Below are 16,041 nucleotides of genomic sequence, written 5' to 3'. Positions count from 1 at the left end.
CTCTTGACCTGACCCTTTGCCAGGGCGTCGTTTATTTGATCAAGATACGTTTGTCAAGGCCTTCCCACTCCGACCTTTCCTTCCACACTCTCCTTGTATATCTTCTTAGTCAACCTGCTTTCATTCATCCTCTCCACATGACATCCTTTCCCTGGATTGACTTTAAAAATCTGCGAGGGTATACCAGCCGCTGGCACACTCTACTTTTATCTTCACTACCAGACCAGAAAGCGCAGGATTTATAGTAGAGAGAATTGGATAAAAATAGAATAACCTTACCTGCTCATCTTTATATCCATAAAACTCTTCCGTTATTCAGTGACTTATTAACAACGCTCAGCCCAATGCGCTGTGACAAAAAAATTGAAATTGGCATGTAGGTTCCTTATATGAGGTCAAGAAGTGCACTAAGAGCGGATTTCCCGAAATTCACAAGGAAACAGATTTATTTTCTCATTTACGCGTGCAGAGCCGCGGGTGCACTCTTGTTTTGTAATAAATTGTGAAGGACTTAATTCATTATGTGTAGTCATGTATCTTCAGTCCTCTTTACGACTTCACCTAGAGAATAAACATATTTACTGCCTACCTTGATACTGCCCTATATTAACTGCCAACAATGTTAAAACCAACTACTAATAATAACTAATTTTATTTAAGGACATACAAAAACTTTTGTATATTAAATTAAAAATAAGCAGGAAGCATTTCTTTCTATTCTTTTTAATAAAAAATAAAAAAAAAAAAATAGTAAGAAATGCTTCCTATACTTACCAAATAGTTATCTCAATCACGCAATCTAGTCGCCTTTGAAAAGTTTATAAAATTGTGTGTAAAAAGGTAGGGATCACGAGGTTGTTTTTTATACAATACAGTATGCATGTACGAGTCATTACCTATCAATGAGATTGTGGTATAACAATCAAAAGATAATTATTCGTGGGTGTATGCACTTTATAATTGTTAATGATTAAGCCCACTCGTCTGATCTAAGTTTTTACTGTCTAGTCTATTGGAGTATTCCGTTGTTTTATGCATGACAATGCGTCTTTCTTGTGACGCAATTCATACATTTGTTAATCTTAACATATAAATTCATTCATACATACGATTTACTCCTTACGATATGTATGCACTTTTCTATACGGGAAAAATGTTAGGTATTTGTACCAGCTCTCGCGGTAGGTAGGGACCTATGTGTTTCTTTGCCACAAGGCTCAGCGTGGTATTAATAATTATTTATATCCCTTTGTATATTTTATGTAATTTTCTGCAAAATAAAACTTAGGCTCTTAGACCAAACGATTATTATGTGCTCGAATGCCGATTTTTTAAATTAAACCGCTCTATGGATCCTGGCGTGAATTAAACTACGATCCCGAGATTACGGGTCAAATTTGGTTGAACAAGATGCATACTCCTAACAATAAATAAACATTTCCAACCAATATAATCTCATATTGCAAAAGCAGAATTTCAAGCAATAAAGATATCAATGAGGATTTGGTCAATATCCCGCTTAAATTCGACCTACGTGGTAAGATCAAAGCGAGATTAATTTATTGGCAGTAACCTTACCAACAATATAATTTAACTGTAGAATTAGGTCTGACCGCATCAGTTAAAATCTTTATTATTTATTTCATGGTTAATATTACATATTAATTAGGCTTCTGGAAAATTGTTCTGTTCTATTTGTTTTATGAGTGAGGTCGTAAATATTTGAGTTTGTTTGCGAAGAACATTACACGAGACATTATGTTGTTTTTGAGTAAAATAATACGGCAATTATGTCTAAATAGATTATACCAGAATTATGAGTTGTATAAATAAACGATTTCGGATTAAGGAGAAGGCTAACTTTGATTTGCATAACTATAATATAAATAAGGTTTGTTTGGTTCCCTAACTACGGAAATACAAAGCTGTTAAAGAAGTTACATTAGTCAATCTCATTACAGAAAAATTAGTTCTATTATATAAAAGGTTGATTGAAGAAGGTATTTTTAAACACAAACCACCGTGCTAACTAAAATAAAAATCTGATGGGTGATTTCTTGAAAGTGTTAGTGATAAAAGTGTTATCTCAGAACAATATTCAAGATGGTGGCTTCCGGTTTACTTCTCATGGTGTTGTGTGTAAGTATAACCTCTTTACCTAATTTATGTACCTAGTGTATTGATAACTTGTAAATTAATTAAATGTAAAAATTTTAACGCGACGAGCGGTTTGGTTTCAATGAATTATATATATTTTTTTTTTTTTTTATATATATGGGACAAATTACACAGATTGAGTTAGCCTCGAAGTAAGTTTGACACTTGTGTTACGAGATACTAACTCAACGATACTATATTTTATAATAAATACTTATATAGATAAACATCCAAGACCCAGGCCAATCAGAAAAAGTTCTTTTCTCATCATGCCCTGGCCGGGATTCGAACCCGGGACCCCCGGTGTCACAGGCAAGCGTACTACCGCTGCGCCACAGAGGCCGTCTAATGAATTGGAATAAGAATATTCGTTTTTTTCGTAATAACTTTTCTGAAGTAGGTAAGTTGGTACGTTACATTAGTTTGATTGCTAACCGATGCTTACGGCACGAGACTGGATGTGTAACCCTTAGGATTCTAAAATGGGTTTTCCCCCGGTTTAGGTTGCGGAGGTCAACTTCGTGTAAAAATCTCACAAACTAGTACTACCTAAGTATGTTTTACAGTTTTACTGAACCCAAATTTATACACAGCTTAAAATTCAATCGGCATAAGGCTACGTAGAGAGAAATAGAATTTAAACGAAACCTAATTATTTCAAATAAGTTGGTATTCATTTCGTTTAAATAAACAACAGTATTTATGTATTATTCGTGTAAAAATCTCACAAACTAGTACTACCTAAGTATGTTTTACAGTTTTACTGAACCCAAATTTATACACAGCTTAAAATTCAATCGGCATAAGGCTACGTAGAGAGAAATAGAATTTAAACGAAACCTAATTATTTCAAATAAGTTGGTATTCATTTCGTTTAAATAAACAACAGTATTTATGTATTATTCATGACTCGCTAAATGCGATACAATTTCACTATTTACTATAACAGTTCCACAGATTGACGTGACACGTCTAAACAATTGTATTTATTACATTGTCAATGAGTTTGACTCCAGTTTGACCAAAACAAGACACCATTAAATCAGTGAGACTTTATTAATTGATTTATAAGGACGCATTATGACCAATTAAAGTTTTGACCAATTACAAGCACAGTTTGTGGTCGGCTTTCTTTGATAAGTTTAAAATTTAATATGCCCCATTATTTTCCTTGTCACCTGAAGTGGCAGAACACTTATTCAGTCTGTTAAATGATTTAGAAATAGTGGCTACCCTTTTCTGGTGCCTTAATGATGATGCATTTACAACAATTCTTAGTTGTAATTAAGTTAATGATTTCGAGATGGGAAAAATGCAAACGAGGTCTCTGGTAACAGGAAGAGTCAAAACATTTAATTTTTTAGCAGTTATATGTACTTGCTTATTTTGTTTGAAGTAATTTAATTAAATTTTAAGCGAATATCGCGAAACAAATTTGTGGTAACTATACAAAATGAAGGAAGTACAAGCAGTTAAAATCGTCCATACGTTACGGATTGAAAGTAGATAGATTTATTAACGTGGACGACATGTTAAAAAAAATTTTAGAACTTTCCATGAGATAACTTTGTAAATAACTTGAACTGCATGATATATACCTAAGATTTTATCACCGCAAAACACTACCAAAAAGTGAAATATCCAACAAATAATGTTCAGAGTATCGGCCGACTCGCTAGGTTACCATTAACTCACGTAATACTAATTAATAGTCTATTAGTAGACGTTTTCAATTACCACCTTCCCTGATTTATACGTCCATACTTTAAGTATTCTCTGATTCATGCGATTACTACCATCAGATTAATTTGATTAATGTTTTCACACCAATTCATTGTCCAGTTATCAATGGAATTAATAACCGGGAAAGGGTTTTGATTTGTATTTTGGAGATTCCAAATGATTGAGTCGAATAGGAACTTTATCAAATTATCGGAATTCTACAATCGTAAATATCTTTATCGTGGGAAAATGCTACAGAACTATTATGAGCATATATGTAGCTCATATCTGTATTAGCAAATTCTATAAAAGCACACGGATATTCAATCTATACCGATTTTCAGGGCGCAATATGTTTATATTTGATATTTTGAAAAAAAAAAATACAGAACGATTACTCTCCTTTACCTTTATGCGATTATGACCATTAGAAACCTTACATTTTGTAGGCACAATAATAATAAATGTCTGCATTTTAATCTGTAAAATGGCGCCGCTTTTACCATAAGTATATTCAAATTAGTGCCGATTTACATTTGAATGTATGTATTTATGGCAAATAAAACAACTGCTTTTAAGAAAGTCCTTGAGTATGTTATTAAGAAATCATGTTGCGACTGGATCCACAGAAAGTGTGATCGTAAAAATCGCCTATGAAAATTATATTTAATATTTATTTGCATTTGTGACGCCATTATTATACTAAGAAAAAGAAAAGTAAAGATACAAGATAGCAATATATAATTAGCCGAGTTATCGCTTAATAAATATAGAAAATGAAAATACAGTGGAAACCACAGTTAAATTTACAGCTCCTCCTTATTTGAAGTCGATTCAAAAGTCGCTGATGAATCTTTAAACATTTAATGCATTTGTGACGCATTAGATATTTGAAAACTGTATGCTTTTAACGTTCGTTTATTTAACATCAAAGTGTGGTCAATTTATTATTGAACGTCAAACATACGGCGTGTCTTTATTGTTTACATATTTTAAGAGCTGTTGCATATATCTATCTGAGCGCCAGAATGTGTGAATTGTTTAGGTTCACTCCTGTATTTGTATAGCTTGCTAAGTCCACCATCATCCTCTAAGCATTTGACCCGTTGCGTCCAGGTAAGCCTGGGAACAAGCCCAGGTAAAGTCCAGCCTGTAATCACGGCCAAAGAGTAGATTGGCCAGGCGCGGAGTGGTACCATTTTTTTCTGATTACGTGATTTCCAAAGCTGTTTGATTGCCAACCAATGCTCTTATGGTGCATGTAGATATAGTACAGGTTAGGTTCCTCTTGATGCTAAGGTCGGATGGTAGTCGTCTTTAAACAAAAACCTGACTCACTTTCTCCCGTCGACCCCGGGGTTTCCTCCAGCGAAATGTGGGCACCACCGGGACTAACGCCAGGAAGATAGGAACATGACTGGGTTAGTACTCATTTCTTCTGAAATCCACTGGAAAGACATTCATAACTCTCTTCATGCAAGCTCGGCGGTAGCGGGTACTTTTGACCTGACCCTTTACCAGGACATTCTTAATTTGATCAAGATACTTTAATTTCAATGTGTTGAAATTTAAATTTTGCGACAATACTACAATGAAGAAACCTGTTAACATGCAACGTAGATTATATTCTGCATTTTTGCATAAGTAATGAAGATTAAAAGCAAAAATATCAAGTTATTCCGTGTATTACTACTATATGTATCAAGCGACTGATAAGGTGGTAATAAACACATTTGTGGAAGCATATTTTATACATACATTATACAGCATAATTTTTTGAAGCCTTTTTTCATTCTTTATATTATTCATTTTTGAATCCTGATTTTAATTTCGCCTCTGTATGAAATGCTCAGTCCATACTGCAATAAATTAATTTACCTTTATCCGTACTTTTATTACGTTATACGTAAAGGAAAAAAGTATACTTGTTTGTGATAAATAAACTCGACAGATTGACCTTAAGGAGGAATAAATATATGGTTACTTTTTAAAAGAATCCATGTGAGCAAAGCTCCTTATAACTTAAAAGTAAGAGTTGTTTCTTAAATAATTGTTATTAGTAATAACACTTGTTTATTAAAAATTTTATACAAGAAATATCCTGAGCTTGTGTCTTGTATTACATCAACATATTTATCAATTTCTGTCATAATTTCATTTTAGTGTATTAATCTGTTGCCTGTGAAAAAAAGTTTTGTTTATATATAATTAACTATAATATAAATTTGATACAGGTCTAAGCTTTTAAAGTGTATAAAATATTGACACATTTAACCTCCTAAGTTAGTTTTACTGCTAATTAAATGGTAATTATTATTTTATGGTCTCCACTAATGTACCAACATGAAAGCGGTCGATATATAATTTAATTTTGACACAATTTTACTACTGTTTAATTTGCTTCTGTTAATTCTGGGTCACATATTACTGGCAAGTTACGTAATAAAATTTTGAAATTTTTTCATGGCAAGTAATAATAAAGTTCATCTTTGCAATATTACACTATTTATTGAACTAGTTTTATAACTACTAATGGTAATGAAAAGTGAACCATGTATAAGTTTATGCTATGATAATAATATGAATCAGAGTTTATTCTCTATGAAATTGAATGTGCCAAGCTCATTTTTACGGCAGATAGACCCAACAGTTTTAAAAAGACTAAATGGCCACGTTCCGCTGTAAAGCATAATGATGGAATTGAGATTCAAAAAATAACAGGTTGCTAGTAACTCCAAGATTCTTTCCAACGAGAAAAATCTCAAGTTAATCAGCCTTTCCCTTAGTCGCCCTTTACGACTTCCATGAAAAAGATATGGAGTAGACCTATTCTATTTATAGTGCCGGGAACCACACGGCACTTCAAAGTTTTAAGTTTCTTAAATACTGATCTTGTTGAAAAACATCTAGGAACATTGTTTTTTTAAAAAGATTTAATGCCTTGCTCATGTTTATTTCATGGTAATTCTTACACTTGCTTGAGATATAGCTAACATAACGATGACACTTTTGAAAAATTACGTCTAGAAAAATGCGGTTTTAGTTAGATACAGTGTACGGAAATGCAAAATAACCTGTTACTAAGCCAATGGTTTTATTCCTAAGAGAAATTTATTTATTAATAGTCATTTACTATTTGAGTTTGATTAACTTCTGTTTAAATGAATTAATAAATTCTTTCTTTGAATCTCCCTCACAATATCTATATCAATATTAAGATTCGTCACGTCACGTCATCACTATTGCTGCGAATAAGGCCATATAAGTGACCACGTATCTTAACCTCTCCATTATACATTTTTTGTTAAAAATTATATGAGAAAATTACCAAATATCCATGCATATGCATATTTAGTCATACTAACGACCTGCGGACTGCGGACCTACTCTCTAATCCTATTTTGTCTTTTTAATTTTCCCAGTCAAAATTTTGTGTCTATGGATCAAAGATGTAGCTCGCATTGCCCTTGACTTGCATTTAGTATGTAATAAATTGCACTGGTGATATTGTCCAACCGAATGATTTGACAAATTATTTGAATATAAGTTGTGTCAACTTTAAATAATATATCGATAGATGCTTATACCTATTGAGCGCACAGACTTTAGTTTGATAAAAATACAGTCGATTTATTTCTTAAAAAAATTGTTATAATCATACAAACATCGGTCTATGATTAATAATATTATAATATGAAATAATTCTCTTAAACAGAAACTTTGTTTTATTTTTATAAGAGATTTTTTATTTTTGTTTTGTGATCATCTTAATCTCCATTTCATCCTCTAACCCCATCCAGTTAAATATGGACTTCTCGCTCTCTTAAGGGTTAAAGATTTTGTCTCTCGATGCGTATCAGAATATTAATAAGAAATTTACTCATATTACGTTTACATAACAACGGTCAACGTACACTATACAATGCGCAGGCGCAGTCACAACATCGATTACCGAAGAAAGGCTCCACCGGTGACAGTACACCGCAAATCACAATGCTCCATGAACATAATAGTGGTATTGTTGGTAGTCTCCTTAGTAAGTATGTAGTTGCTCTGTCAATGCAGTCATCAAATTCAGGTTTATATTTATGCGGGTACTTGAGTAGGGACACAGTCATTACCATCTAAGCGTTTTGTTCAAGTTTGTCGAGAGTGCAGAGGTAAGGTACGAGTGTAGATTCTATTAATAAAGTTGGACAAGTGCTAGACGTTTTCATTTTTAAAATTTCCTGTTCAATTTCATTCTTAATTTAAATTTAAATTCTTTTTTAATGCTGCCATAAAACAACCATATGAAATCAGAATACGATGTTCAGAGTTAATAAATGAATACCAATATGTACTGTTTATATCTATATCTAATATATATGTATATCTAGGTATTGTCTTGAATTTAACTTTCTTGAACCTTTTATAAATATTTTTTTTCTATTTTCCTAAAAGAACTCTTTATTTTTGTTTCAGGTTGTGGGCCGCGACACGGTCTTGGCAACCACCGGTTCCCGTGAGAGCAGATGTGGTCGTAGACTTGTGTCTGGACTGTTCTCCCGGCCCAGGCTCCCACTGGGCTACTCATACGTGACCACGGTACCACGCGGAGCCTGCAGACTCAACGTCTCGGAAATCGTGCCCAACGAAAACTATATTGGTCAGTGGATGTGGATGTAATTAAGTAAATTATTATAATCAAAACAAGAAGAACCCAGATTGTTTTACGTCGACTCGTCTTCTTGACACTTACTTAATATACGAGCCAAGATTTGGTGAAGGTCGCCCTAAAGGTTTTGTCATATCATTTTATTCTAGGAGAAAAAACAATTCTATTTATTTAATTGAAAAAAATGCAATCTACGCCTGCCCCTTTTGGAAAGAGGTGTAGCCAGTGACTACAATCACATTTTTCTTGCTAATTTAAAAATGTGAAGGTGTACACGTTTGCTCTCCGCGCCCGATGTAAAATTTGCTTTTCCGATTCAAGAAGATTTTTATCCATGTTAACTTATTATACAATTTCATTTAGGGTATCTGCTATTTTATTTATAAGACAGATTGATATCAGTGATAGTATCTCATATCTAAGTGTTATCTTAGAGTCGTGCCCCACGCATCTTGGTACTGTTAGTTCTATATGACCCATGTGAAATAAATAAATGCAACAATAGTACAGCATACTCTTATGGAGCATGTCTGGTCGTGAGTTATTTTAGCGAAATATCGCTAACGGTCACGTTTTGCATAGAACTGGAGTGACGGTCATCTGATACATTTCAAAGTTTAGTATACACTGTACAAATAAGTAAGAATAAGTAAGTATTTTTTATGCTTTGCAGTCTGACCATATGAAAGATAGATTAGATCATCATCATTCTAGTGTTAGTTACTTCTATCCAAAGAGATGAAGATATGAACTCTCTAGCTAGGAGAGCAGGATCCACTGTCCGCAGGGTATGACCACGATCTCCGATTGGTTAGGTCAGGTTTCAAGCGACTTCCTTCTGACCTCTGCAACCTTTTGCAGGAACATGGTTAGATTTCGATTAATAATTAAAAGGTTGAACACTTATGAGTTCATATATATTGGTTAAGTTACTGTTTTATTGTAAAGTTAAATATAATTGCATATTGCCTAATTCATTCAGCTCATAAGTTCGAGCTCAATGATTTATTTTATAACGGTAGCTTTGATCTATAGAATTTTAATTATTAGATTTCAATTTGAGGTCAGTTTGCTTGATGTTTGACATATCATTAGAATCTTGCATCGCCTTGTATGGGTCGTCTATAAGTATGGTTTCATTAATTTCAAAATTTACTTCATATGTTATTCTCCAAGTTAATGGTGACATGTTGTGACAAGTGAGCAGTTAACATACCTTGCTTTTAATTATTATCAGTGATCTTCTTTGTACTCATGCAAAATTAATCGTTACTTTATGTGGGTCGACAGTTTTGTAATTTGCGAATAATTACCTAATAGTTTGTTTTTTATTAAGTATACTCGTAGCTAAACAATTACTTTATATTTCATGTTCAGACTGAAATTTAATTCAAAACAGACTTCATATAACAATGATATTTCTTACTTGTTCATATTTTTATTTACAATACTGTTTATACTATATTAGTTTTTAAATATCAATGTTCACATTTTTTATTTAATTTACCATTTATTCTATATTTATATATAATTTTAAAAAAGTAAAGTTTTTAACTTTGATTGTAAGTTTGGAAATACTGGATAATCAAGAAAATTCTTTTATTGTAAAGGTTCATAACATGTGTTTGTCTTAGGCTATGTTATGTACAACGGGAGAAGCCGAGGCGGGTCGCTAGTGATTGATAAAGCTGGTGAGAACACATTATAAAGAAGGTATGCCAATTAAATGAATTTGAGCATCAGTGCGTATCACCACAGGGTTAAAACGCTAGGTATCAATTTCTACAAGCCATCGAAGTAGGATCCTGGACATGATAGGTTATTCTAGACGTACATTAATTCATAGCTGAATGGTCCTTTGACGAAGGCAAATGATCCGCGGACGGGAGGTTACTCGCTTATCAATCAACGTGTCGGATTCGGTTAGGGCTGCTACTATTTGAAATGAAAATATATATTTCAACAATAAGTAATAAGTACTGGAACAACTACCGATAGAATGAAATTAAAAAAAAATAAGCAACGATTTTAGTTTGTCTATTTAATGCACATAAAAAGCAATTTAACAAATAACAAAACAGTCAATGACACCATTATCTATGAGAGTTGACATTTTATTTTTAATTTATTCTCTGTCGTGTATTTTACTTAAATATATTTATTTAAATAAAATCTTACACAAATAACAAAGACATACCAATTTTATTATAATCATTTGAGTTTAATGTTTTTATAAATTTGATTCACGAAGGGCAAATAATTGGTTCAATAGATTTTTGTGACACAGTAACTAACAGATAATAATGTTTCGTGGTTCAAGTTCCGGCATGGCAGAGAAATTCAATTATGATGATATTAATTTGTTTTCTTTTTTTAATTACTATGTTTATATACTTTGTTATATTTATTTTTATGTGCAATAAAGAGTTTACAAACAAACAAACAAACAAACTATGTTGTTGATAATACACCTTCGCTTTTTGACCAAGAAACATAACTAGTTAGTATTTATTTTCTGTAATAAAAAATACTTTTATCACCAATCGCAGCCAACCCTAGAACTGGTCACTCGTAAATCATTTAAAGCGCTACAATAGTACGCCCACATCTGCGAATGTGAATAGACTTACCTTGCATTATCCGGAATCAATTTGCTAGCTGATTTACAATTTATAACAACTGACGTTACAATGAGGACTGTAATTAATGTACTATGTAATAGTAGCTCCATGAAAGCAAATTACATAAAAGCCTTTACTAAGAGACTATATCTAAACAAGTATACCTTTTTATTAGCCGTGTAGTTTTCTATGACTAAACGTCTTCTTTTAAACGTTGTGGAGGGCAACGAATTGGCATTATTACTAACGAATTCCTAAAAAAGGCTTAATTTTAAACCATTTTTTTTGTAAAACAAATACTTGTTTGAATTTATGCCCACAAAAGCATAAAATCAAAAACATACAATTTAACAACCCAAGTGCTAAATCTCTTTAGCACTCGAGCTCTTTGACCCGACTTTTTTAAAAAAAAAAGCAACGAAATAAATATATGATAAGTCTTGAAATCAAATGAACCTTTTACAAAACATGGTAATAATGTTGTTACCATGTTTTGTAACTACCCCATTATAAAAGCTAATTGTGAAAGAATTAACAAACAGAAACTTGTTCCAGCATTGAAGATATCTAATGGGTCGTACGTAATGAATGGAGAGTTTGCGATCAGCCCGCCGGGAACATATGAAGCTGTTGGAACCAGGTTCATATATACTAGGAACATAGGACTCGACAGCGTGTATGCTCCTGGGCCTTTACATCAATCTGTTGATATCATGGTACAGGAAATTCTTGTATTTTAAACACACAATTTATAAAGCCACACTTTTTCTAAATTCAATTTTATTACTCATACGCTTTGCAAGTAATCTTGCAGAAACTAATATAGGTCCCGTTGAAGTCACCACATTTGATTTGTTTTCCTTATTGTTGATAAGATAACTTTGTTATAAACTAATGAATCAAATATGGTATTATTATTATCTTTAAATCAAGATTACTTATCTAAAGAATTGATTTATTTGACATAAACTTTTCAGGTCCTCTATACACAACCGAATCCTAGTATAACGTATGAATATTTCACCGAATCCTCGCCGATTGACATTGAAGTTGAAAGTGTTACGAAAGCAAATATACCTCCAATAAAACCCAGTTTACCCAAACATACACGAAGACATCACAGTTTTGATGTATACCGACCAGGGATCAGTATACCAAGGTTTCTTGATAATGATTCGAAAGAAACTAGCGCCGAGGAAGGAATAGAAAATGTTGTTGGAACAAGAAGATTTACCTGGAAAATTTTGTCATATACACAGTGTACTAGAACTTGCGGTGGTGGCATTCAGGTATTAACATAATAAACATCAAATAGATATTGAAAATTTCATGATTTTATAATACTTTTAATGAGTTTTTTTCATTTATACTTATTAGATTGACTTCATCACATTCACCATTAATTCACATCGTGTAGGTAGGTAAAAAAAATATCCTTAAAAGAAAATCTTAGCTAAGTATCTGTTTGGTCTTCATGGACATAACAATTTACGCTTATTTCATTGTAAGTAATGTGACAATAGATCGTTACTTTCGCAAACTCACTATTTTTCTACCCAAATGGCTTATCTTGGTTACCTATCCGTTGGATGGTTTGGCACGGGTAGCATTGCCAGATATAAATCGTCTATAGAAAGCCCAAACATTTCAAACAGGAATAAAATCCGTCTATAACTTTTCGAGATTAGCGCTCTGGCTGTTTGTATATACAGCCAGAGGAAATAGGACTTTATTATAATGAAGTAATAACTTGATTTTTTTAATTTGACAATCACTCGTTACTTCTTTACTTTCAGCTAGGTAAATTCAGGTGTGTAGAAACAACATCTGGTGTAGATCGAGAGATATCTCCAATCCACTGCAGCGGCCCGGCTCCAGCAGGCAGGAGACGCCGGTGTGGTACAGCACCATGTCCTCCGAGGTGGAGAGCCGCTGCGTGGTCTACTTGTCCCGAGTGTGGGCCAGCTGCGAGGACTAGAATAGTTGGGTGCGTGCAGGATCATGCGAGAGGGATAACCAAGGTAAATGATCCAATGTGGAAGAAAATCCCAGATGGTATGCTAAAGATGTTAAGAAAACTACTAACGAAAATTAAATTATAACCTTTTTCCTGATTTCTGTATTTAACATTTTCAAGTCTAACCGCACAGCTAAAGTACTACAGTAACTAAATAAACTACTTATGTACTCGTAGCGGATAATAACGAATATTTATTTTCTTATTGATAGGTTAGCGACCAAAAGTGTACTAGCCAAAGACCTGCCACGATGGAATCATGTGATATTCCTGATTGCGAAGCCACTCAGTCAGAAAAGCGAGTTATTCGGCCACGGGAACACACGGATCATTTTAGAGATGGTCCCGTCTATACTGTGGCTCCTAATAGTAATGATCTTGATATTGGACCGGAGTACACGTTTAATGCTGCCGCTGGCTGGCTGTATACAGAATGGACCGAGGTAAGGAAGAAAATCAGTTTTTATATCTAATATATTATCCACATGCGTAATTATCTATTTATTAGTAATAATTTGTAATTTTCAGTGTGTAGGCTGGCATGTAGGAGGAGGTATTCAGACAAGAGGTGTGCGCTGTGCAGATCCCTCAGGATGTGCTCCGAGAAAAGCTCCGGAGTCGTCCAGATCTTGCACTCCGAAGTTTGATGGCGAAGTTCATGGAGGACATTGGTTTACTGGTAATTGGGTTTTTGTTTTCGAAATTATTTCTTTTAAAGTTTCTTGCAGGACATAGTTTCTACATTTTTCTACCGTCTTTTGAAATTCTTTCTACTTTAGGTTTTAGGAAGTTTAATAATTTCCAAAAATAAAAAATACTTACATAGTGGTATATTATAATCAAAGGAACAGTTTGAAAGCTATCAACACTCCAAACGTAGATCACTGAGAAGTGACTCATTACTAACTATTAAAGATTTCGTTGTTTTGCGCAGTGATAGTCCCCGGTTAAATTATAAAAGCGAACTTTTTCTGATTACTTTTCTGTTAGGTGAAATGTATAAAATTTTTAGGTGACTGGTCACCGTGCACATCCTCTTGCACCGGCAAACAAATAAGAGGGGTGCTATGTATCGGCAACAACGGCAGGCACATGAAAGACGCCGCTTGCAAGGATCCGAGGCCTGCGCACGAGCGAGACTGCAGGGGAGACTGCGCAGCGACTTGGTATTTCAGTGATTGGGGGGAAGTAAGCTATATTTTTAAGATTACAAGTATAAATCCTCCTGTCTGATAAAAACGACATGTAATATAAAGACATTCATATTTTTTTGGGTATTAATTTATTTGTAAATTTCCACCATGTAACATATTTTTGAAGTAGGCAGGTACATGTCAAAATTGAAGGATGAAGAGTGATTTCTCGCACTTGAAGGCCGTTAGGAGTCCTAAAGATCAACAAGATGAAATAAATTAATTTCTAAGTATTGTTTATATGTTGACAAAGTTGACAATTTGCACTTTTTTTATTCATATTTTGATCTAAATTCATACATGAATTTTTAAGTGAAGAAACAATGACTTTATTTCAGTGTACTGGTAACTGTTCCTCCGTCACGGGTATTCAAAGACGGTCATTGGTCTGCAGCAAGGATGAGGGGGCCAGCACTGACCTGGAATGTACTGGTATGAAGCCAGAGAACAACAAAGAGTGCGAACTTCACTGTCCACCAAAAATATTTCCGCCGGACATAACTATAGGTTTGTATATTTATGGGTTTTATCATCTGTTCTACGAATCCATAATAATTACAATATAATCAGGTGGACTCATAACAATATACTTAAACTAAAAAAAATATGTATTATTTACATACATCCTGTTTTAATTGTTATTCCCAATGCTCCAGGTAATTTTGTGTCTTAACTTTAATCAACAATAATTTAATGTAATAAAACCCAGAGTTACTGACTTACAGACAACACAGTTTAAAATAATAACAAGATCATTATTTTGTTAATCGAAGATAATAAGTGAATCATAACTCGGGTTTTGATTGCAGAAGCCCAGAAAACCTCAGTATTTGCAGTTACTACTACTACTACAACTAGCACCACTACAACTGTGAAACCGACAACTAAAGCACATCCACAAGGTTTGTATTACACAGGTACCTCATACATTTTATAAGAAAGTCGGGGAATAATCTGGGAAGATGATACATGATGCATGTTTTTCCTGTGAATGTCATAAAAGGCGACTATGGTTGGGTATAATATGCACATTCTTCTTAAAAAATACATAGTATACACCAGCTGATTTCGTGCAGAATGTTAAAATCAATCAAGGGAAAGGCTTATTAATTTGGAATTCTTCTGAGCGACCGGCTAACTCTTATTCCCTCTCTCTGTCTCTAATTCCTTTAAAACGATAATCAGCTTACGTGGTCTTCGTGTCTTGTGACTATTGGCTCTGTCCACTCCATGAGGGATGAAGACGTGATATGTGATAGATGATGGATTCTTAAAAAGTATTTTCAGCTTTTAAATTACTTTCAGACTGCGAAGACAAACTCTACAATTGCGGTTTGGCTGTTCAGGCACGCCTTTGCCATTATAACTACTACGTCCAAAATTGTTGCAACTCTTGCAGGGGTAGATAAATATATTTTTTTAATTATATAACAGAATACTCACTTTGTAAAATTACATTAGATTATAATAGAGATATGAAAGCTATCGTTTCAATAGTAGAAATAAGTTAACAGTATTCACTGCTTTTTTTTTCTTTTTAAGTATATTTCCCTTAACATGATGAAATAAATGTAATAATATCAAGAGTTTCTAGAAATGTATTATTAAGTAACTGTAATATTTGGTAATTATATGATATGTAAATTGTATTGGCTGACTGGCTGATATGACTCA

At 33.4% G+C, this 16,041-nt stretch overlaps 1 protein-coding gene across 1 annotated transcript; it reads left to right on the top strand.

The window, feature by feature from the left end:
- The first annotated feature begins 1,524 nt into the window (after window positions 1–1,524).
- LOC106132697 (ADAMTS-like protein 4) lies at window positions 1,525–15,901 on the top strand. Its single transcript, XM_060949434.1, has 11 exons — window positions 1,525–2,139; window positions 8,344–8,527; window positions 11,713–11,873; window positions 12,135–12,446; window positions 12,954–13,178; window positions 13,387–13,617; window positions 13,703–13,853; window positions 14,187–14,362; window positions 14,706–14,874; window positions 15,177–15,269; window positions 15,673–15,901. The coding sequence occupies exons 1-11, from the start codon at window positions 2,104–2,106 to the stop codon at window positions 15,774–15,776; spliced, it is 1,842 nt and encodes a 613-aa protein (XP_060805417.1). The 5' UTR covers window positions 1,525–2,103; the 3' UTR covers window positions 15,777–15,901.
- The last annotated feature ends 140 nt before the right edge of the window (window positions 15,902–16,041 follow it).

The sequence above is a fragment of the Amyelois transitella genome, chromosome 19, assembly GCF_032362555.1.
Source record: "Amyelois transitella isolate CPQ chromosome 19, ilAmyTran1.1, whole genome shotgun sequence".
In the NCBI taxonomy this organism is placed as follows: Eukaryota; Metazoa; Arthropoda; class Insecta; order Lepidoptera; family Pyralidae; genus Amyelois; species Amyelois transitella.
The sequence above is the reverse complement of the archived record's forward strand: the minus strand, read 5'-3'. Positions and strand labels throughout refer to the sequence as shown.

What these genes read in the sequence shown, in the direction of transcription:
- LOC106132697 (XM_060949434.1), top strand. Translation starts at nt 2,104, where the DNA reads ATGGTGGCTTCCGGTTTACTTCTCATGGTGTTGTGT. An exon ending in ATGCGAGAGGGATAACCAAG is followed by an intron (nt 13,179 to 13,386) that starts GTAAATGATCCA and finishes TCTTATTGATAG; the next exon opens with GTTAGCGACCAAAAGTGTAC. An exon ending in TGTATACAGAATGGACCGAG is followed by an intron (nt 13,618 to 13,702) that starts GTAAGGAAGAAA and finishes TGTAATTTTCAG; the next exon opens with TGTGTAGGCTGGCATGTAGG.